A 24,228-nucleotide genomic window follows, 5' to 3' on the forward strand; every position below is an offset into this window, starting at 1 on the left:
GAAATGGTCTCTCAGATGGACCAGTCTGATGTGTCGGTCGTGGTCTGGTGTGATCACTCGAGGGCGACCGGATCTTGGACGGTCATCTGTTCTGCCGGTCTGCTGAAACTTTCTGCAGCTGGGACACAGTGGAGCGGCTTACTCCATGGTTTCTGGCAACGCTGGCACATGACATGCCTGCCTGCCTGCAGCATGCCAATAGTTCTGGTGACATTCGAGGCATTATGGATTGCACAGAAAACTAAGTATGGCCTTTTTCTTGCAGTGACCTAAGCTTTGAATTAAGGTCTGTTTAAAGGTGACCTGATCAGGCATTGTTCCACCTGGACATCGTTGAGTAAAAGTGCACCTAACGAGCTTTCATGTGATTGACAAATTGCAATGCCTCACTGCACAAGCTGTATTGCTGGTCAAAGGGCTTTAAACAAATTGAGAACTTTTTGTACATAAGCTATAACTATAGTATTCTCATTCCGGAGAATGTTGCGTTTCTTTTTTCGATCAGTATAGTATGAAAATTCTACCATCCCAGTAGACAGTAGATAGGACAATTAAGATAACTCCTAAGAGTTTTATGAAATAAAAGTTGCTTCAGTTGTATTTCTCTAAAACAAGCTCGTAAATTACATCAGCCGACTTCAATTTTAAAAGCCTATTCAAACTGATAATGAATATACCTGTTTTATATCTGCCCTGCATGCTTGCAAAGTTAAAAAAGGGGTTTTCTCTTGATTTTCGAAAAGTATAACAACTAAATATTCTAAAATAAAAAAGCATAAACATTCTGCTGTGTACATAAATTGTAGAAATTTTGCATTTATTTTTACAAATAAGTTTAATGTGAAAGGTAACAGGGTCAACAGCATCATTTCCTTGCACTGTAGCTGTGAATAATAAAACATAACCTTGTTAAAAGTTCTGCAAAAGCGACTTGTTTACAAGAAAAAGCTTAGTAAATATTACACACAAGTGCTTACAGTACAGTGTGAAACAAAACAATGCACAGGAAGATTCATTATTTAAAGTACAGAAACATAGAAAACACTTTATTCCAAGTACATGTAGTACAAGAAGATGTCCATCAGAAATCCATGACTAATATTATGATGTGACCTTGTATACTAAGATTTTAAATGCTTATACTGTTCAAGTTTTATTTAAAAAATAACAGAAATCACCAACACTTTCTAACTCCCACACAAAAACCTTCCGAATTGCATTTTTTTAACATTTAATCAGTTATCCTGATTTGTGATTTGTCAATAAACAGAACTGAGAAAATAACTACAATTATATGACAGAATTAGTGCAAATAATAGCTTTATCAGTAAAGACAATTCTCTTTAAGCATTTGAGAAGTGAATTCAAAAATCCATTTCCATTATTTAATTGACTTGGTGTTCCAGGTCACACCTGGATCTGACCTTGTGCTTTTTTAATCACTTCCTACAAATGATTTCAGCAAGGTACACACAAGGACCTCCAAAAACACTGGTAAAATTGGCACCTCAAGTCTATTTACAAGTAAAATCATCACTTTAACATTATTCATTTACTCTGAAAAAGCTTAGGAAGTTTACTTGAGACTTTGCCTTTGCCTTTTAACGCATTTAGTTTATAGTTTAATAGTTAATATTAGCTTTACTTATAAACTTTGCTTGATTTTATGTACGAATTAGGGCCCTTTCTGAAATAAAAATCCTGTAAAGGGGTCATTCAGGCAGGAAACATTGTTGGCACATTCTATATGCCACAAACTGTATAAATAAACTGGATAAAGCAGAGCATTTTTTTTTTACTTGAGTAGCGAATGAATTAAACACTTTTATGAAGGCCTGGTGTCAAGAACTTTTATAAGTGTTGCCAACACTGAGTACAGTTTATTTCTCAATGAAGAAGGTGCTCTGGGCTCTTCGCACTTTCTCAATGGTTTCAAAGGTGGGAGCTCCATGAGGCAGGTCTAGACGATCATGCTCCGACTCCATTATACCCTCTGCTTCAGCTGAAAGAACATAAGAACGTAAAAAATCTAAAATTTCGACCATCAGTTTCTTAAAGATGCTAAGAGTTTAGGCCTGTTCAAGATACCTACTGCTTTACTTTATTTAAGTGAAAAAGAAGTGTTTCCTAGTCTCTGTCCTGAAAGAACCACCCTTAGGTTTCCCAAACCCTTGTTTTACTACTGAGTATTAAAGTGTCCTCTGGATTGAACTGATCTATACCATTTGGGATTTTGTATACTTGGATAAAATCTCCTGTCATCCTCCTCCATTCTAGACTAAAGAGACATCTCCCTCAACATGTCCATATACAGTATGACAGACACCTGACACAAGGAGTCATTTTTGCTGCTCTTCTTGGAATTCGTTTTAAGAGTATAATATCTTTTTATAGTATGGTGACCAAAATTGAACACAGCATTCTAAACAATTGCATTGTAGAGCATAACTTTTCTGGATTTAAAATTACAAAAAATATACCCAAGCATTCTGTTTGTTTTACTTATTGTTTATCCACTTTATCTTATTGAGGTCATAGAATAATCTACACCCAGATCACTTTCATGTGTAGCTTCCTTCAGCTCAGAAGCACCCATGTGATGTATGATTAGAAGTGTTATTACTATCGGAGTGTAGCACTTTTTACTTATTGGTTTGGAATTTCACTCAGCCCACTCCATGATTTTGTTTGTCATTTTTTAATTCCTTTGCAGCTGCTCCTGTATTTGCCCCTCTCTTGTTTAGTACCATCAGCAAACTTGAATAGTGTGTTAACAATACCAGGATCCATGCACACAGTGGGGAAATGGTCAGAATCTTCCTTTGCTCTACACAAACAAAATGACTTGCAAGGTAAACTTATTGTAACGTCTATAATATATCACCAGATGGATCATTAAACATCTGACATCTGAAAGTAAGATCCCTTAATTCGCTAGTTGAAGCATGGCTATAGTAATGCAAATGTATGATGCTTTAAATGATGTCAGAGACACAAAAAATATAGCATGCATATTACAAAAATAGATTTAAATTACAGTATGTGTAGAATCAACATAATAATAATAATAATAATAATAATAATAATAATAATAATAATAATTGCTTACACTTATATAGCGCTTTTCTGGACACTCCACTCAAAGCGCTTTACAGGTAATGGGGACTCCCCTCCACCACCACCAATGTGAAGCATCCACCTGGATGATGCGACGGCAGCCATAGTGCGCCAGAACGCTCACCACACATCAGCTATCAGTGGGAAGGAGAGCAGAGTAATGTAGCCAATTCATAGAAGGGGATTATTAGGAGGCCATGATTGGTAAGGGCCAATTGGAAATTTGGCCAGGACACCGGGGTTACACCCCTACTCTTTTCGAGAAGCGCCCTGGGATTTTTAATGACCACAGAGAGTCAGGACCTCGGTTTTACGTCTCATCCGAAGGACGGATCTATCTGTAATTGTGCAACAAACAGCCAAATTAGTCATATTAGTAATACTGAGATATAAATGGTGTTGTGCATTGTTCTTTTATTATGGATTTGACTCTACATAACACTTCTGATAAAACAGTTTTGATAGGGTACTTCTGACACTAAAGTACACTATACATTCCACAGCAACAAATGTTTCTTGGAGAGGGTAGCCCATTTTAAATACCCAATACTTCTCCCCCATAAGCCTTTACTTAACAATTTAGTAAAAGCTGATGCTTTCTAATCAGCCTTTACTGTAATAATTTATTCAAGCTACAATTGCACAAGTGCTGTGAATCCAGTTACCTTTCATTCTTTGCAGTAAGGTTCCGTAGCCCATGTCAAGTTGGTAGGCGAGAACAAAACTTAGTGGGATTACTGGTATGAATAACATGGGCCTCCTTCTTTTCACAGCACTAGAAGACAAGATAGTTTCAGACTGGGACAACAATATGAACTAAAAACCAATGTTGTCAGATAGCTCTACTCTCAAACACTTTGTATTTTAAAGTACTTATAGTACTTCCCCATAAGAAGTAAAGGGAAGTTAAATACCTAAGTGTTTTAAATCTAATGCCAATGTAAGCATGGTGAACTCAAATATGATAAAAATGAAAAAGTCTAATGAAATTCTAAACAACAAATTCAGACAATGAAATAGTGGATGTTCTGGATCCTCTATGTTGCAGATGAGAAAGATAACTTGTGTTTAAACTCCTTTGCCATTTCATACAGTACATAACTTTTCACAAAGTTATTTTCACAAAGAAATCTCCCAGATTACCATCACTAACACCTGCACAACCTCTACATTTGTGACACTCAGAGTATGCAATTATAATCACATTCTAATCACATTGTAAGGAAGAAGGCAAGTCATCTAGGCAAGAAGGCAAGGGTGATATGCCAGCAGCCATATCACCCTGCAACTCACAACTGGCAACCCACTGAAGCTAAGCAGGTGTGAGCCTGGTCAGTACCTGGATGGGAGACCTCCTGGGAAAAACTAAGGTTGCCGCTGGAAGAGGCGTTAGTGGGGCCAGCAGGGGGTGCTCACCTGCGGTCCATGTGGGCCCTAATGCTCCAGTATAGTGACTCCAGTATAGGATGCGTGGGTCCTAATGACGGGGACACTATACTGTAAACAGGCGCTGTCCTTCGGATGAGATGTAAAACCAAGGTCCTGACTCTCTGTGGTCATTAAAAATCCCAGGGCGTTTCTCAAAAAGAGTAGGGGTATAACCCTGGTGTCCTGGCCTAATTTCCCATTGGCCCTTACCAATCATGGCCTCCTAATAATCCCCCTCTATGAATTGGCTATTCTGCACATTGGTGGTGGTGGAGGGGAGTCCCCATTACCTGTAAAGCGAGTGGAGTGTCCAGAAAAGTGCTATATAAGTGTAAGCAATTATTATTATTATTATAATCTAAACTAAACGTTTAGTAGCTCCTGAGTAGCTCAACAGTGATATGTTTCAAGGCTGAGTCAAGGCTACATCACAGGTGAAGTGTTAAGATTCCTTTAGAGATGTAGCACAATTTTGGTTCAACCAGGATACCCACAACTTGCTACTCAAGAGTGCGTACTAGGTTTTGAAGTTTAAGTTTTATTTCTGTACAAAGAAAATCTATAAAACTATATAAGGGCCTCCCAAGATTTCTTGTTCCCATGAGGTATAAAATTAGATAACACATGGAACACATTCAGCAGTAGATTCAATCCTTTGTGGTTTATAGTTGGAGAACTGTCTGAAAACTGCAGGCACTCAATCACTGACCTCCAGAAGTTGGAGGATGTCTATAAAAGAATCCACAAAAACCTGAACATACCACATTCTACTGCAGTATCCATTAATAATGAATATACAGCTATTGGTAAAGAGACAACTCTGCCAGGAAGAGGATGCAGGTGTATCCTACCATCATGGACTGTGAGACACGTGGTTTGGGAGGCAATCGGTGTGAACTATGAACCACTGTTCTTTCCATTCCGCACATGATATTTCCAGAGTTTTCTATAAATTACTGTACATGGCAAACTCAGGTGGGGGTAATTTACCCATTTAATTAATTTATTGTGGACTGGCCATTTAGCCCACACAGGAAATATTGTGTCTATGCCTCCTGATCTTTTTTTATTGTCTAGTTATTGCTGATAACACTACATCAGTGTTTGCACAAGTTGTAACTTCTGCTAACACTGATTTAGTGTTTATATTTTGCAAGCCTGAACAGACATATTTAATAAATATAAAATGAACTTACCCAGCAGTAAGAGCAAGGGATGCTAATCCAAAAAACACTCCATAGTACTTGAGGAATTCCCTTGACCAGGCTATCTGCACGGCCATCTGCCTCTCTCTCATCTGATTCTGCATAAGGATCTGCCTTTCCAGCTAACAAGACAAAAAATAAACTGTCAACGTACAGTATGGAACAAAACAATATTTGAAATGGTGCAAGATGGAATAAGGTGAATAATGCTGGAACTAGGACCAAAATGTTTTCAAATGTTGCTAGATGATACTTACACATCTTTTTCCAATCAGTGTTTTTATTGCAAACTCAAAACATTTTAAAGACAAAATTAGTTATTTGTCAGCAGACATTTTTAAATAATTGCTGCTTGCATAAGTATTCAGACCCACACATTACTAGAGCCATATTAATGTGTAATAATACACATTTGTAGAGCCACCTTTTGCTGCAATAACAGTCTTTTGGCTTAGGTTCTGTATCTACCAGCTTTGCACAGGTGTGCTGTTCACCCATTCCTCTTGGCAGATTTGCTCCAGCTCATTTAAGGTTCTTGGACAACTTTTTAGGACTGCAATTTTCACAGATTCTCAACAGAGGTGAGGTCGGAACTTTCACTGGGCCAATCAAAGACATTTGTGTTTTATTCTTGATGGTATCAGGCAGCTTCCACTTCTTGATTACTGAGCCAACAGTGCTCCCTGGGATTTTAAACACTTTGATATTGTTATGTACCCTTCTCCTAATGTATGCATTTTTATCACTTTATCTCTAACATTCTTAGAAACTCTTTTGTCTTAATTTTTGTACCTTTTCTTTACTCCCAGACCAACCGTCCCTACACAGACAGTGTTTTTTATCCAGTAAGTGTCAGTCACTTAAATGGTGAACAGGCAGAGGCCAATGATAATGCAATTTTATCCTTGGGCAATTTCTTTCACCTATGTGAACATAGAGCTACTACAGCACAGGGCTCTGAACACTTATGTAGGCAGCATAATTTCAGTTTTTGACTTTCATTAAAAATATCTGCTGACAATGAACTAGTTTTGTCTTTAAAAAATGTCTGTGCATGTTAGTTTGCAATAAAAATACTGATTGGAAAAATACGTGTATCATCCAGCATACTTTGAAAACTTTTAAAGGGTCTGAATACATTCGCTAGCCACTGTATATATACATGTATATACTTTCATGTAGCCCTCACCAAGTCCTAATAGTAGATAAAACTTACTTCATTTGACAAATAACACACAAAAATATAACTTTGTAATTATTTAATAAAAAATAGCCAGGATTCAATATCTTGCACCCTTAGTTCTAACAACTCAATTAAGGGGCAATGTTAATACTACTACTACTACTACTACTACTACTACTACTACTACTACTACTACTACTACTACTACTAATAATAATAATAATAATAATAATAATAATAAAAAACGTTATTTTATATAGCGCCTTTAAAGGTGGCTTCTCAAAGCACTTAACAGAATGAGAACAACAATAAATAAAAAGAATACACAAGATAAAACACAATTACAATATACAGAGGAAACCGTGGATGGTGGTACTAGGAAAAGCAGGGGGGTGAAGAATGGAACCAGTTAAGTAAAGGCTCTTCTAAATAAGAAGGTTTTGAGTCTGGATTTGAAGGAGTCTAGAGAAGGTGACTCTCTGATATCCTTGGGCAGAGAGTTCCAGAGCTTGGGGGCATAACAGGAAAAGGCCCTGTCACCCATACAATGTAGACAGGCTTGGGGGACAGTTAAGAGACCAGAATTAGAAGAGCGAAGGTTGCGAGGTGGGGAGTAAGGCTATAATACTTCAGACAGCTACTGAGGTGCCAAGCCATGCAGAGCCTTATAGGTGAGCATGAAGATTTTAAAGTTCACATGGAATTTGACAGGAAGCCAGTGCAAAGACTCCAGGATAGGAGTAATGTGATCACTTGCACTAGACCTGGTCAGGATCCTGGCTGCTGAATTTTGGACATACTGCAGTTTGTTCAAAGTAGATTTAGATACCCAAGCGAGTAGAGCATTACAGTAGTCAATTTGAGAGAACACAAATATTTTTATCAGCTTTTCAGCCACAGTTAGTGATAGCATAGGGAGTAGTCTGGTGATATTTCTGAGGTGAAAAAAAGATGTTTTGACAATATGCTTCACATGTGGGTCAAATGTTAAGCCAGAATCAAATATCAACCCAAGGTTTCTCAATTTAGACTGAAGCTCATCTAGTACAGAACTATCTACAGATAGGGTTACAGGATTGGCTTTATGAAGTTGATAGGGGGTGCCAATAAGCATGTCTTGTCAAAGGTAAGATGAAGGAAATTATTAAGATGAAGTTTTTATGTCAGAGATACAATAAGATAGAATAGAGACAGCCACATCAGTGTTTGGTATGGGTGTATATTTGAGTATCATCAGCATAGAATTGATAGCTGAGGCCATGTGATCTTAAAAGCTGACCAAGTGGAAACATGTAAATGCTAAAAAGCAAGGGGCCCAGTATTGAGCCCTAAAGAACACCAGACTTAACAAGGCCAATTTCAGACCTATACCCGTTAAGAGAGACAAAGTGACAGCGATCACTGAGAGCAGTGTCAGAAACTCCAAACACAGTGTCAAGATGAGAAAGTAAGATGTCATGGTCATCAGTGTCAAAAGCAGCACTGAGATCAAGAAGGATGAGTATAGAAAGAGAACCAGAATCAAAAGCTATTAGAAGATTGTTAGTGACTTTGATCAGGGCAGTTCCTGTGCTGTGAAGTTGACGGAAGCCAGATTGGAGGGGTTCAAAAAGGTTATTTGTCATGAGGTGGTTATGTAACTGAAATGTGACAGCACGTTCTAGAACTTTTTGCAAGAAATGGAAAGTTGGAGATGGGGCGAAAATTGTTAAGATCGTCGAGAGCCATGGCTTTTTGGCACGGGAGTAAGGGCAGCAGTTTTGAGGACCGTTGGTACAATGCCAGTGCTCAAGGATTCCTTTATAATATTGAGGACAATGGGACAGAGAGAAGAGAAACAGGACTGAAATAAAGTGGTGGGAATGGGATCTAAAATAAATGTGGTGGGTTTCATGTGTTTAACTAGTTTATTGTGGGATGTTGAGTCAAGAAGAGAGAAGCTGGAGAGAAGGGAACCACAAAAGTTGGATAAGGAAGGAGGAGGTATGGAAATGATATGTGTAGCAGAGAGAGTTGTCGATCTTGAGGCTAAAGACATCTAAGAATGTGTTGCAAAGTTGCGATGAGGCAGGTAATGTGGTGGTTAAGTTTGGCTTTAGCAAGCTGTTGATGGTGGAGAAAAGATGTCCGGGGTTGTCATGGTGATTTTCAATTATGTGAGAGAAGTAGGTGGATCTAGCAGACTCTATTGTTACCTTATATTCAGACAAGTAATCTCTCCAAGCCTGATAATGTACATTTAGGTCAGAAAGACGCCACCTACGCTCAAGTTTGTGGGAGGCTGCCTTCATAGATTGCAGATGGTCGATGTACCGGGGGGGCAGGGTGAGAGGAGATGGTTCGAGTAGCAAAGATGTCGAGGGTAGATAAAAGAACACTGTCAAGTAACTGTATTTTGTCCTCTAGACGGGCAGAGGTAGAGAAACAAGATAAGGAGGACAGAACAGAATTTGCAAGCCTTGGGTGATCAATTGATCGCCAGTTGCGGAAATTTACAGAGCATGAGGGGGAAGTGTTAGAAACAGGTAATTCCATATTGAAAAGAATAGCTAAGTGGTCAGAGAGGCCTAGATCAAGGGAAGCAGATTAGGGGATAGAGACATTTAAAACAAGGCACTCAAAAGAAGAGGGAGGAGGTATAGTAATAGGATTAAAATTGTAAAAAAGGTTGCAAATAACAATGATGCCCCCGCCTCTGCCTGAGAGACGCAGAAGGTCAAACAAACCATACCCAGGAGGGACTAGTTGGTTAAACAGCAGTCCATCGTTTTGTCTGTGCCGGGTTGCGGTTAAGCACAGAAGGTCCAGATTGTTTTCTTTGATAATGTCACATAAAAGAAGAGCCTTGTTGTTTATGGAGCGGGTATTGAGTAGCGCTGATCAGGCCAGTCTCGGGGATGCAGAGGGAAGCGGAGTGTGCTCCAGGTGCGATAGTAAGAGAAGATTTTTTAGGTCGGCGTCAGTACGGGATGGACTTACAGTCATGCGCTGAAAGGCGAGGATAGAGACTCTATTGGCAGACAAATGAAAGAAACGGCATCCTGTGCTGCGATGGATGTAGCAACTCGGTTATAAAATCCCAGTAATACGGCAATAAATAAATGTGACTGGGGTGCACCACATGTTGATTGGGGTGCACCAAAATGTGTAAATGATCATCAGGAAGTGAAGTTTTCCTGGGTGCACCCACTCATTCAGAAAGTCAGTGCTAATTGTTACTTATTACTACTAAAACTACAGAGAAATGTACCGAACTTGATTTATTAAAATAGAAAAATGAAATAACTTTCTTCTATTGATGGATAAATGACTTTATAAATAATGTTTAACGTTGTAAAGATAAAATTATTTGTTTCTACACGGTAGGGATCTCTTTCACTTTAGAGATAATGCAACATTTTATGTGGAGCGTCACTTGTTCTCTAATTCTTTAAAGCATTATGCCTAGTGCAATTACGGGACTGTATTTTAAATGTAATTGTGCTTTCAAATGTCTTGGTCTCTCACATCTTGACCAGGAGTTCGAAAAGGAGGCTTCATCACTCAAAAAGCACAATGACAAGGACATGAGTAATCACATACAATTTAACATATCTGCTATGACTTCACTGAAATGAAAAGTCATCATTATAACTTCCTGAATATTTTTCTCTACTCCTCTTCTCTGCACATGATGTTTTAATGACTTCGTTTGCAAGTACTATAATGGGCAGCCTTTGTTTCACCATCTATTCATAGAGACAAGTGCTCTTTTTGAAAAGAAATAAGATGACAATCAGATCTCATTTTCTTCCAGACCTCATAATGCTCATGTAAATTATAAAGGCAAGTGTGATACTGTGTGTTCACCCATTCATTTCAAAGTGTCTGCATGTCTGAGTGAGGGGGTCACAACTGACATAATGTATCTATAATAACTTACAGACATTGTGTTTGCTGGGGTTAATAAACATGAATGTTCATTAATGAGATAAAACAATTAAAAATTATTGAAAGTACATCACAAAGTACACTACTCCTTTAACACAAAAGGACATAAATGGTCCAATTCAAATCAGTGTTATGCAATGAAAAAATCACATCTAATCAAAACCCTTAAAATCAGTGTATTTATTATTGTCTTCTGAATCTACTTTGTTTTTACAGAGTAGCCGGAAATTTAGTTTCCATGATCAACAAGTAGTCAAGACTTATCAACTCATGTAGCTCAGGTGACAACACAAAAAGACTAATTTTCAGTCGAACAACTCTGAAATTCAGGTTCAATTCCATAGAGGTAACATGACTGGCAAAAAAGGAGGAAATTTATTAAATGTATTCTGAAGTTGTTGTGTTGCTCATCACAGCCTTAAAAATGTCATGTCAAAAACGTGAATTAGGAATAATTAAAATCAAGCGTTTACTCAGTGCCACCAGTGGTAGGGGTTTAACTCTCCGTTAGTGAAACAATTATGCCTGTGACTTACTGGATATTTACAAACCTGCTGTGATTTCGGTGAGGCATGTGTGTGATACTGTATATAAAAAGATACTCCTACTCTGGATTCAATCCAGACAAGCAACCAGATTCATTCCAAGGCTTAAAGGCTAAAAGGAATAAAACTTTTTCTTCAACTTTTTGACCCTCTTAAAGACTTTGAGGGGAACTCCGTTCAAGTACTCAAAATCCTCAAACCTGTTGACAAAATCAGTCCTATAGACTTCTTCAGAAACAACACTGAAAAAGGAAAATAAAGATACTACGCATGATGATTTGGAAGTGCATTTAAAACTGAAAACAAGGGGCACTTCTCTACAAAACAGGTTGTGAGAAAATTCCCACTTGAACTTTTACATAGAATGGTGATGCAGTACATAAAGGAATGCAAACATTTAATGCTTTGTTTCATCAGTGTGCAGTGCGGTTATTTTTTTGTAAAAGAAAGGCCATTAGTTTAATCATAAAATGGCTAAAAAATATATTCTGAACAATTTTCCCATCTTTAAAATCCTTAAGGCAATTCTCATTAAAGAGCTTAGAAATAAAAAAAATGTTCATTAATAACATATTCAATAACCAAATTAAAATGTGACTGCAGTATCCTTATCAGAATATATGACAGAGCAATTTGTTGACAAAAGCTAAATCTATAGTTTACAGCTTCCATTAATCCATTTGCAGTGGATTTTATACTACAGTACATAAGATTATTTTTTAAAGAAAAGGTGTCTACTCACATGCTTTTCTAGTTTAAATGGTATTGCTGCTTTGACTACATCACAAAGTCTAATCTCAGTAATTTCAAACTATAAAAAGTAACAAGCATCAAATGTGGCGCAACTCACATATTCAAACTATATTAAATATGTCTGTATAAAGTAGCTACAGTAGAAACATTAGCACTTTGAAGAACTCAAAAAGCAATACAGAAGTCAGCCTACCTGATTTTACATCACTTTGATGACTAACAGAGAAGACAATCTTCTAGATGTGAAGCAAATCTAGATTAATATCCCATTAGCAAATACACTTTTATATGTTTTACAAGTACTGTATAGTATCAGAAGCCTATTCCTTGGTGTCTAATCTAACCATTTTTTCTGAAGCAGAAACCATTTAAGGAACTGAATTTGTCTTTATGTTTATTATTATATTCTTTTCACTCAGAATAATAGTATTGCCTTTATAGTTATGTGTCATAAATCATTCCTGTTGCATATTAATATTCAAAATAAAGCACATTTTACATTCCCTGCACCTTTATCTCAAAAATACTTTTGACATTTGCCACTTAAAGGCAACGTGAAAGCTAACTTGTAGTATTCTCAGCGAGGGAGATAAATAAGAACTGTTAGGTGTCTCAGTTTCACAAAAGGCAAGACAATGAAAACAGTTTTGCAATCGTGAAATCTGCAAAAATATAGAGAAATTACAAATAATTCAATATGACTTTTTGTTAAGAGCTTTATTACTTTTACAAATATTACCTAAACAAGCGTTTTACAAATTTCACTTGATACAATCATTAATTTTAATTCAAAGGTAACCTGAAAACCCCTTCCACTCTCAATGGGGCCAAAGGCAGGTCTTGCCTCTTGCCAGTACAGTAAGTTCAGGGCCACTCTAGGTAAGGCTTCAATCAATTTGTACATCTCTATCCTAGTGATGCACAGCCAACAAAGACCCACACACCCCTCTTCCCCTGGACATGAAAGAAAACATTCTCATTCCTGTTCTCTGGTTTGCAATATTACTCTGGAATGCACTGAGCTATTCATCATGCACAAATTGCTTGGACGGCACAATTGCAAAGCTACGTCAGTAACTGGATGATTCTTTAGATTATTTCCCTCCCCCAGCCCCTTCAAACGCATAATTTAATATAATATTAATATTACCATTGGCATAAATTCTAGGATACAATTATTTTTAAACATCAGAATTTTAAATCAAGAATTAGGGCAAAAGCACATACTACTGGGATTTTAACTCATAATACTCTAAAGGAAGACCTTTCAAAACAAACTGAACTGGTAACAGGAAACTTTTATAAATTCTAAATTCACATTTATAAATACCCCTGTGATACACTGTTTAAATGGCAAACAAAAAACAAAATATTATTTGTCCTATTTCACTCCTGACAAATCTGAAATGTTTCAGCGAATATTTCCACAAGCACATTAGACAATATACCTTGGATGGTGGTGAACAACATTAGTATTGTGTATGTACATTACTGAAATTAAAATAACACACAACGCTGTAGTGTAGCACACGTGTAGCACAATGCTAAATATTAGGTTACTTTGCAGTTTGTCAATTAAATGTGTAAGAGTTTATATTTAACTGGATACTAGTTGCTAGTTTTTATAGAGTAATACTGTAAATAAAAATGGTAGATAACCTGAACAGAAAAAACAGTAGAGTATCGCTAAGAGACAATAAGAGAGAGAAAATAAATTAAAATGAAAAGAAACGAAATTGTTAGTCACTGTTGGCCAAAAGTATTGTAAAGTCTTCAACTTATTGTGTACATTTTATTATTTATTGCAAATTATCTGTAAATTAATAATAGAAGAAGAGTTGTAGATAGCCACCAAAAGATAAAGTGCTCAGGACCAGATGGCAGTTGTCTTCATAAAAATGCTAGAATCATGTACAGTATTGGCATAAGTGTTTTTCCGGTTATAACTTGTGATATTTTGTAAATCATGTGGAATCAGCAGTTCTTTTATACAATTTTAATCTCTCCCGAGTTTTTTACTTGCTTTACTACTGCAACAGTTGAATACTTTAATATATTCATGACTCCTCCAGCACAGATCCATTCATTCATTATTTGACACACTTTTGAGCTCCAGTGTGTCACGATCGTCATGTCATCCCTTCTCTTAAGGGTGCTCTGACCGTTTCGGATTTTACTTTATTATGTGCACTTGCCCCCTGTTTGTCGGTCATTATTTAAGCATGGTGCCCTGGTTTCCCCCTTTGGACTGTCTGGATTGTTTGCCTTCGCCACACCCCCAAGCACTGGATCACCGCTGTCATCGCCCCCTGTCTGTTAACCCTTCCTGATCCTCTCCGTCTTTTCCCTGTTGTCCTTCTTCACTTCTTCACTTTCTTCCGGATTATACTATCTGCATAGGGTCGTGAACTACGTTACACAGTGTGCACTACAACAGGAATGGAGCCAATAACAAAAATGATGCTTCTCTCACTGACACTGCTGTAATCCCATGGCAGCCTGGCACATCTCAGGGGTGTCTGTATTATAATATCGCCAGAAGCATTATTAACTTGTCACCTGATCTTGTCAGATCTCAGCTAAACTACACCTGGTCAGTACTGAGATTGGAGAACTCCAAGGAATCAAACCCAAAACCTAAGAACTAAGAGGCAGTTGTACTAACTGGCACACCACCATGCCAACCTTCTTTACCAAATTAATATCAGCAGCAAACAATCCAAAACATTCTTATAGTCTCAACATGATTCTCTGGAAGAATTTAAGAATTTCTTCTTAACTGAAACCCTTACTCATACTGAATGCATCTCACTTATACTTTCTCATGTAACTTTTTGCTATGTAGAATCGCCTTTTGTTTTTTTTACTTCTTAAATCACCATTTTTTAAAGCCTCCAAAATGTTGGTTTATGTCACATCTCAATGTGCTTCTGTGAACCCATATCCTCACACAGATGAGAAGGTGGAAGTGTTGGCAGTCTCCTCAGACCCACTCGCCTTCAAATCACTCATCTTTTAACACCTCTGAGGCAAACACTGACTAAAAGGATGTTCATCACCAACAGCACTGCAAACTTGCAAGTCCAGTACCTCAGAGGCTGCAGGGGTCATTTTATTTTCAGACCACCACATGTACCCCCACAACTATGTCTTCTTAAGTCAGTATTGAATGAGCCACAATTTGTTAAACATCTTTAAAACTGGAAACAACCCAGATTTGTTTTACTTAACTTATGCTACAATATCTCCAGGATTGTGGAGGAAGATGTAAAAGATATAACACTTCTACAGTTTCTGTTTCTGTTCAGGTTCTCTCTCACATTTCAACCATCATCTTTAGCAACTCCTCAGGGCTATATGAGACAAAATGACAAAAAATAACGATTCACTGTGGAGAAGGTTTGGGTACAGATTCCTTAAACATCTCGGCCACCATGTCTTTTTTTACTCTAATTTCATTCCCACAATATACTTCCTTGGAAAGTTACAAGACAAACTCAACACAATATATAGAATGTGTTAAACAAAAAAGGAAGAGGAGTGAAAAGCCAGCCCTGTAAACCATTTTCTTTTAAGAACATTCAATTTTTTTCTGTGCACAGACTTCACAGGACGTTAAGATTTCTTAAATGTGTTTGTTGTTTTCTGTCTCTTAGTGTAGAGCACACAGCACAATATAATTCTGTGTGTCCTTGAAAATAATCTTGCTATTGTATATTAATGAACCAAACTAAACTACCATCAATGATGCCAGAGCAAAACATAGTGGCCTTTTTCTTTTGTCCTTTTTTCTTTCCATTTTCATATTAACTAGCCTCTTTAAAATTTCTAGATGCAAAAAAGCTCAAGACATTTAGAAATTCACTAAATGGAAAAGGTGATCTTTCTGTGCCAAGAAGAGGGTCAGGCATTTTATTGCTCATGTAGTTTCCTGTTTCCTGTCAGAAATAAAATGTCAGTCCTCTGCTGGCCTCTCTCTTGACTTAGCAATAGAACACAGAAGCATAATTTGTATTCCTTTCCACAGCCTTGTCTGCAGGACTTTTGCCATATCTATGCTTGGATTAGGTGCAAAAGAAGGGGCAAACTCCTATCATGTGATCACCAAGTTTGGCAACAGAGGGACAAATCTCAGTGCTGCTTTAGTTCACTGTCACAGTGTCAGTGCAATTCCATTTAAAATGCTAAATACTAAGATAAACATAAATGTCATTTTCTACTGCTTTTGAATTAGAAATGAGCTGATACGGTCTGGGGGGGGGGGGGTGTGGCTGTAAAAAACAGTTATCTTTCCAACCACTTGCCTTAAAACTTTCAATAACTAATAGGAAAATGTATAGTGTAGTCAACTTTATCAAATGTATTAAACATTAATTATTGTTGTGTAAATATTAATTATTGCAGAGTTTCTAATTTTATTAGACTTCATGACAAAACAGTGTTTTGGCAAACACAGTATATAACTATGAATTATGAATGTACAAATTATATTCATCCCTCACTATACAAGCACAAATGGTAACAAAATTCCTGTTTGTAGCCAAACACTTGTATAAGAAACACTAAATTCCCATTACAATAGTGTACATGTGAAAGTCTGCAATTAATTCCAAGTGGTCCTAACCTATTGAGATTAGGTGTGTTTTTCTCATGGATTTGAATAATTTGCCACCATGAATTTTTAAGAATACTGTATGTTACAACAAGTAGAAGAATTTACCAATGCTTCTTTTTAATGCAAACTTATATTAAGACATATTATGAAGCAGTGATCTGCTTGGAGATCTAATTAATTTGCATGATCTAAATATGATGAACTGATCAAATTTTCTCACTGAACAAAAATTGTTTATTATGTTAGTTAATAAATATTGTCAGTCAAAGACCTATAACCTAAAAGTTGTATAGAAATATATGTTGAAATTCTAATATACAATATATCCCTAGGAGTGGAATAATGAACTAGGAATGGAGAAGAAGTTACCATAGACCGAAAAACAAAGTAAGGAAGCATGTTTGTTTAAGGAGACACAAGCTTGAAAAAAATATTCGTTTAGGTCAGTGTTTATCTACTTACATTTTCTAATTGTTTTTTTGTGATGGCATATAAAGAAGAGTAAATCTCTGCACGTCGATCCCAGAATTGACAACTTCTCACTGCAAAATTTAATTAAAATAATACAGACTTGAACCGGTTTATTTTATGCCCAGATAGAGCACTGAAACCATAAAACATAGCATATGAGGTAGGGATTGAAAGACACTGCCCGTATTTGAAATAGACAATCCTGAGTACTATTAACAATTCCAGGTTTAAAGTGCTCCTTGACACAGTAAACTGGGGGGGATGCTGTTGTCTGAGGATACAAATAACTGCAGAAAATTTTAACCACACTAATGAAACCCAAGTCATATAATCCAGAACCAACCTTAGATATTCCATTTCCCTTTCAAACTAATCAAAAGACTTTTCATCATCTAATTACTAAAAGGCACAGGGAGAGACAATATCTGCAATTGAGTGTGTAAATGTAGAAAAGACAGTAAATGTTATGTCTGACAGCCTTCAATAAAGCCTGTCTGATTGTGATGAATTCATTTCCTACTGTAGGTATCCATGCAAATCAATGAAATGACAGCTCCCACATTGTGTAGGACCCTTATCTTTTTTTCCCCTTCCCTTCCCCAAAGACCAAGGGCATAATTCTGGCCTTAAAGTCTAGTCCCAGGAGATTCTCCTTTTGCCCTTTTAACTACCCCCTTTTAGTTGGACAGGAGTATATTTGCCTATATATCAACAGCTACTTCTGCAGGAGCAAAAGATGAAAAAAAGAGTTTATGAACTGTACAGTTTATAATAAAACATGCAACATTCGGAGTTTATCTAGATGGGATCTGTAATGCCACCTATGTTGATCTAATGGCATAAATATAAAAAAAACAATCAGTGTTGCGGAGATAGTAAGTGTCTAGGACGATTGGGATTCCAATAATAATTTAGCCTAGATCAATATATTGATGGGCTCTATTGGAAAGGTAGTCCATTAAAACAAGTTTTGTGTTAGTAAGCAAGTGTCTTCCCAGGGGTGAGGTTAACAAACTGACACCTGGATTACAAAGTTATCTATAACAGTAATTACGTATGACAGTAATAACAGGGCATAACAGAGCATTAACACCTTCACTTTGGTTTAGACAGAATGCTCTGAAGAAACTCAGATAAAAAGCAGAAAATCCTATCTCCCAGCAATTTAATTCACTATACAAAAAGCTGATTAAAGTAACCATTTGTTTATTATTAATCTATGCTATACATCTAAACGGAATGAATATCTGTTTACATTTCAGTTTAGCCTTGAAACTTCACAAATAATTGCACAATGATGATTGTGCATCAGCAGGGCTATCTATTAACTAAAAAACAAATACTAAAAAAATGAATTTGAACAGTTGAATTTCATTTGCTATAAATATTTCAGTAAGGTCTTCTTAGCTGTGATTTATTCCCTTCCTATCATGATCTACAAGCAGCTCAAAAATATTACTTACTGAAACCTGACCAGCGTACACCCACATAAAATCAGATTTTTATTCAATACATTACTTCAAATACGAGATTCACAAAAACACGGACCTTCGCTGGCTGATGGGGCAAATCTAGAATTTTATTAAAGGAAAAAACTATATCTGTCTGTTTTGAGATTTGTTCTAAGATTTGATTTTGAGCCAGTGTTCTACATCTACATCTTCATTTCCGAGAAGAGACACAGAATATCTGCTAATCCGAACATCCATTTTTAGTTTAATTTCACATTTTGCACTCGATACGGATTTAAAATATTTAGGTTCTATCGCTCTGCAGGGATTAGGAGGTACACACAATAATACACACTCTTAACACTTGATACAAAAGGGGCTTAAAAGCTATCCTAATATCCTTTTAACAGGGCATACAAAATACAGTAAATTAGTTCTACTTAGAATTTGTTCCTTCCACATTTGAGGTTGTTTTCCTGTTAAACTGGAGTTACGGGAACTGTTAATGAATGAAATAACTCATAAAAATAATTTGTGCCTATTAGAGTATAAATTTAACAGAAACATGTCTGTAATAACCAATGTTGTTACAGTATATCAGTTTTCAGTTTTTCTCTATTCTTCTAAATTTAACTCAAACAAAAAGTTTTTTTAAAGCATTTATTCTTGAAACTCAGTAATACTAATACTCAATAATATCATCAAATAGTATTTTCTTTTCTACTAAAGATTTTTTGTAAATGTGATTTAATAAATGTGTTGAAGTACCAGCAGAACCTAAAGAACAGAATGTATGAAAACTCAAAGATTGGGTTGATAAAATTGTCAACAAAAAACAAAGGTTTGACTTTGCAAAGTCAACAACAAGAGTTTTCTGAAAAGTTATTTGGCTAGTGGAGTCAATTGTAGCAAAAATTAAATTCTGGAGATTAAAGAAATCTTGAATCATGAAGAACTATACACAAAAATCTAAATATTATTCCAAATGTTATTCAAATATCAGTTGTTTTGAGAGCACATCACATTATCTATCAAATGTATTGTTATTGAGGAAAGCATGAACTATTTAAGAAACAGCTAAACACACACTAAACACAAAAGCACTATACTTTGCAACATATTTCAATTTAAGATCACAAGAAACCAAGTCAACAATGGCTAAAGAGTTTATGTACACATTTAACTAATACTAAATCAGTATAACATAGCCATGTGCTGAAAAAACATTTACAGATAATTACCATCTGTTAGTGATAGAACAAAGTTCTTAAGAGTTAATGTTGCTAATGTTGCAGTCCTAAAATGAAGTGAATATCACTTCTTACTCGTGTACAGCACTGTACATGCTTGAAAAATGGTGTTGTTGTTTCTGAAATACACTGACAGCTGGAGCCCGTTGCCTGGTGGGGGATTGTGTTTCCCTCAGTATTGTTATAGCTTGTCCATGTGATGGAAGAGATCCTTCAAACATCCTGTGCAGTAATGACTGCATGGTAGTCTTACACAAAAGGATAAAACCATGCCAAAGTGAACAGAGCTTATGAAATATTAGTAAAAAATACTTGCCTTCATACTTGCTAAAAAGTATATGTATCTGACTTCCTGAAAGTAATCGCAAAGGTATATGTTACAATGTACTGCACTTTATTGGTACTAAAATCTAATCCATACATACTAAAACTTTCTAATTTTCTCATAAATGTGACGGTTCACTTCCCAGTGGTTTCTTTTAACAGTAAAACTAACTCAATAAGATATTAAATGTCAGTTATGGAACATTTAAGACAGGTTAGACTAACATTAAAAGAGTATGAGACAAGTACTAAGTACTGTATATAATGAATTAAAAACTAGGTATTTGACTACTTAACAAAGAAGCAAGTAGTTTCTGGAATTTTTTTTTACCAGTTCCTTCAGAAATTGTATTTCATTTTGTGATTAAGATGTCACAACTAATGATTTCCTTTAACCTTTTGTCAACGTTGGTCTTTTTTACTCACATTCACTGAATAAGGAATGATTATCGAGATACTGTGATTTTATTCCATATTGTTATGAGAACATGCTATTTACAGTGACAGACATACTGTACCTCACTAAACAAGAGTGTTCTGGAATTTTATATTTGGTGCCTAGTAAAAGTATTAATACCCTTCTTATGGTGTCCCATTTTGTGAAAAAAATGATGCATACAGCAGTTTTCAAGTCTTTCCACAGATTGTCGATAGGATTCAAGTCAGGACTCTGACTAGGCCAGTCAAGGATATTGAAGAGTTGATGCACACATTTAACTCTGTTCATTTTCCCTTCAATCCTAACAGGCTTTCTAGTCCTTGCTGAGCAGAAGCATCTCCATACTGTAGTATGATGTTGCTCACCTCCATGCTAGATTGTAGAGATGGTGTAGAATTAGTTCAACAAGAGCTCTCAGGTGCAATGTTATAAACTCTAAATGGACTCTGAGACTGCTTATTGTTAGTACTACTTTGAATAATGGCTTCCTTATTGACACCCTGTCATACAGATTTGTTTTATGTAACCTTTTGGTTACAGTACATAAATGCAATTTACTCCCAACTCAGTTTTTGCTGGCCTCACAGTAGCCTCCTTGGCATTCTTCACCAGTTGCCTCTTTGCATGGCTGCTCAGTGAGAAGGGATGACTTGATCTAGACAGTGTCTTGATGACTGAGTAGACTGTGCTTACAGGAATATTTAGAGACTTCAATATTTTTGTGCTTTTTAAAGACTTTATTCCTAACTTGTTTACAAAGCTCTTTAGTCTTCATAGTTGAATCTTTGCCCGAAATTCTCTATCTGACTAAGCACCCTCACAGTGACAGAAAAACACAGAGGTGCATAAATTGAACTTACATTAATTTAGATTTGCCATAGCAAAGGGTTTACTTATGCAATCATGACTTTTCCATTTTGTCTTTCATATTAATTATTAATTTACTACTTTCTTTAATTTTTGGTTTAAATGTTTGGGGTAGTTAATATATATCACAAATTTTAATTGCTACTTTGCTAATTGCTAAACCAAGAAAACGTGACCACTATGCATGGGTCTGAATATTTTTGCAAGGCACTGTATACACATATATAAACAGAGGTATTGAAAATGGAACAAATGCTACTGGTTTCAACAAAAGCCTGCAATTAAAATAATACTGTACATCAAAAATCAAAGTCTAAAGGTGCAAGAACGTGAACAGACATGATAGTGACAACAGTGTTAATAAACTGGAGGGAGGTTCATTCAGTGCCTTATCATGGCCATCGATTCTTCTACAGAATTCTTCTATTTCCCCTGATGTCAAAGCATGAACGACTGCATTTGAACCTATATTTCATTGATTGGCATCTGGCAGCCGAACATTCTCATCTGCAGTAATTTAATTGACTCTGACATCTCGAAGACATTGATTTCAGTCCTTCCTTGGCAGGCTGCGTCATCCTGGTAAAGATAGCTTTCAGGAGGTAAACCATAAAAGAAAGAGAGGGAAGCGCAGTTAAGGGCTGTATTGTGTCAGCTCAAATTTATGAATGACAGAATTTCATTCTTATACTTAAGAACTTTGAAGGACATTCTAGATAAGCCGCACAGAAACATTACCCAGATATAATAGTGAGAACCAGTGAGAACCCCTTGGCTTTCCATTCTTTTCTAATTACGCTCATTTTTACAATATCTATAAAATGTAAGGGTTCATAAAATACATTTAACTAGACTTTAAAATGCTTCAGGTTTTTTCCGTTTCTTAATGTTTGCAGTAGATAGTAAGCAAGAGACATCAAAGAGGAATAAAGGAAAATAGAACTTAAACATTTTCTTTTCCTTCTCAGATATTGTTGGGAAATGCAAATGATACACGAATACTTCTATGTATGCAGAATGGAAGATATGTACTAAAAGAAAATCAAAATTAAAAATAATAAGTGCATATCCTCTATAATGTTATAACCTATCTTGTTAAGATGTTACAGTACCTCCCAATAACGGCCCATTTGTTGAGTTAACAATGTATACTCATTTTGTTAAAATGAAGATTTTTAATCAAACTTAAATGGGCAGATAGAATACTTTTAAGGGTGAAAAGATATTGGGAAAACGCACAAAAAATCCCAAACTAAAATATGTTGATTTTATAAGTATTAACTCCTTAAATCAATACCTACTGAAAGCACCTTTGGCGGGAACAAAGATGTAAAAACAAGAGCTTGTCAGCCAGACAGAGCTTGTTTACCCTATCCACAATTCCACAAATTATAAGTTACATACTGTAAGTAGGTGGAAAAAACACATCATACCACCCATCAATCTTGTCATGCCACCACCACCTTTACAAACTGTGAAAAAAAACAATCCTTTATAAACGGTTACTGTTCATAAACATTGTTGTACTGTAAGTTCCTATGATACCACAGCAGAAGTTGTAGTTTTGAGTCTCGTAACAGAAAAATACAAGAAATTAAACAGCAAAAACAAACCTGCACACCTACATGATTATGTTTATTCAAGCATGATTCCCAGGAGAGTAAAAGCAGGCTTAGATATTTTTATGATTACATAGAAAGATTAAAATACAAAGAAAGGGGGTTATTCAAAGATATGAAATCCCAGTGCATTCTTCTTCTTTATAGCTCAGATACCTGTCATGCTGTCATGCTGTTTTTTCACACATCAGGTGAACAAATTCCCCATTAAAATAACAATCAACTTAGGAAGGCAATTTGAAACAGAAATTTGATCAACAGTACTATATATGGCAGCTCCCTAATTAGGACAGTTATCAAATAATCCAGCACAGAAATTACAGTTGAGAAACAGCATCTGATGTGCAGGAAAATTTTCTTACGTATTAATAGTTTTAGCTATATAAAACTGGCTAGCATTTCTTTAATATGATGGCTGCACATACACAATAGACAGTAGCAATAATTCAAATACTCAAACTAATTTTCTATCTTGTAGTTTGCCTTTGTCTTTTTAGAAAATGCAATATTTGCAAAGACAGTGTATGCGTTAATTTCTTGCTACCTGCATTAAAGAATGCTTGCCTTCACAAAACGTAGCAAACCTTTGTAAAGTTGAGTTAAAGCTTCGAACAAAAGACCACAGGGAGAAAAGAATGAAACGTCCTATTAAATTTTATAAAACAACAAAAAAAAAGAAATAACATCTCACACGTAAGCTACATATGGAATATAATTGACAGCAATATGCTGGCACTGGTGTGAAGCAAAAACAGTCAACATCTGGAATCCTGCACTTTTTATAAAGGCAATTGGCAACAAAATGAGATGGACTTGATAAACTTGATAAAAGCTATCAGAATTTGTTACTGTGGTTACCATTCTAATTAAGGTAGAACTAATTTTTAATTGGAATTTGCAGCCACTGAATTAGTCCTGAATTAGATTGTTTTACAATTAACACAACAGTCAGTAATTAATTGTAAAAAAATGTAGTTGCAAAATAAAGCTCTTAATGAAATACTGAAAAGGAAGGCCACTTTATGAAATCG

The 24,228-nt window shown here is 36.0% G+C and overlaps 1 protein-coding gene across 1 annotated transcript in view; it reads right to left on the minus strand.

The window, feature by feature from the left end:
- Positions 1-796: 796 nt before the first annotated feature.
- plgrkt (plasminogen receptor, C-terminal lysine transmembrane protein) overlaps positions 797-24,228 on the minus strand; it is a 56,574-nt gene continuing 33,142 nt past the window's right edge. The window contains exons 3-5 of the mRNA XM_088629417.1: positions 5,742-5,872; positions 3,783-3,892; positions 797-2,002 (exon numbers count right to left, since the gene is read on the minus strand). Of these exons, the coding sequence (XP_088485543.1) occupies positions 1,881-2,002; positions 3,783-3,892; positions 5,742-5,872 (363 nt within the window). The 3' untranslated portion in view covers positions 797-1,880. The remainder of the gene's footprint in view (positions 2,003-3,782; positions 3,893-5,741; positions 5,873-24,228) is intronic.

Source organism: Lepisosteus platostomus, chromosome 4, assembly GCF_059453375.1.
Source record: "Lepisosteus platostomus isolate fLepPlt1 chromosome 4, fLepPlt1.hap1, whole genome shotgun sequence".
NCBI lineage: Eukaryota > Metazoa > Chordata > Actinopteri > Semionotiformes > Lepisosteidae > Lepisosteus > Lepisosteus platostomus.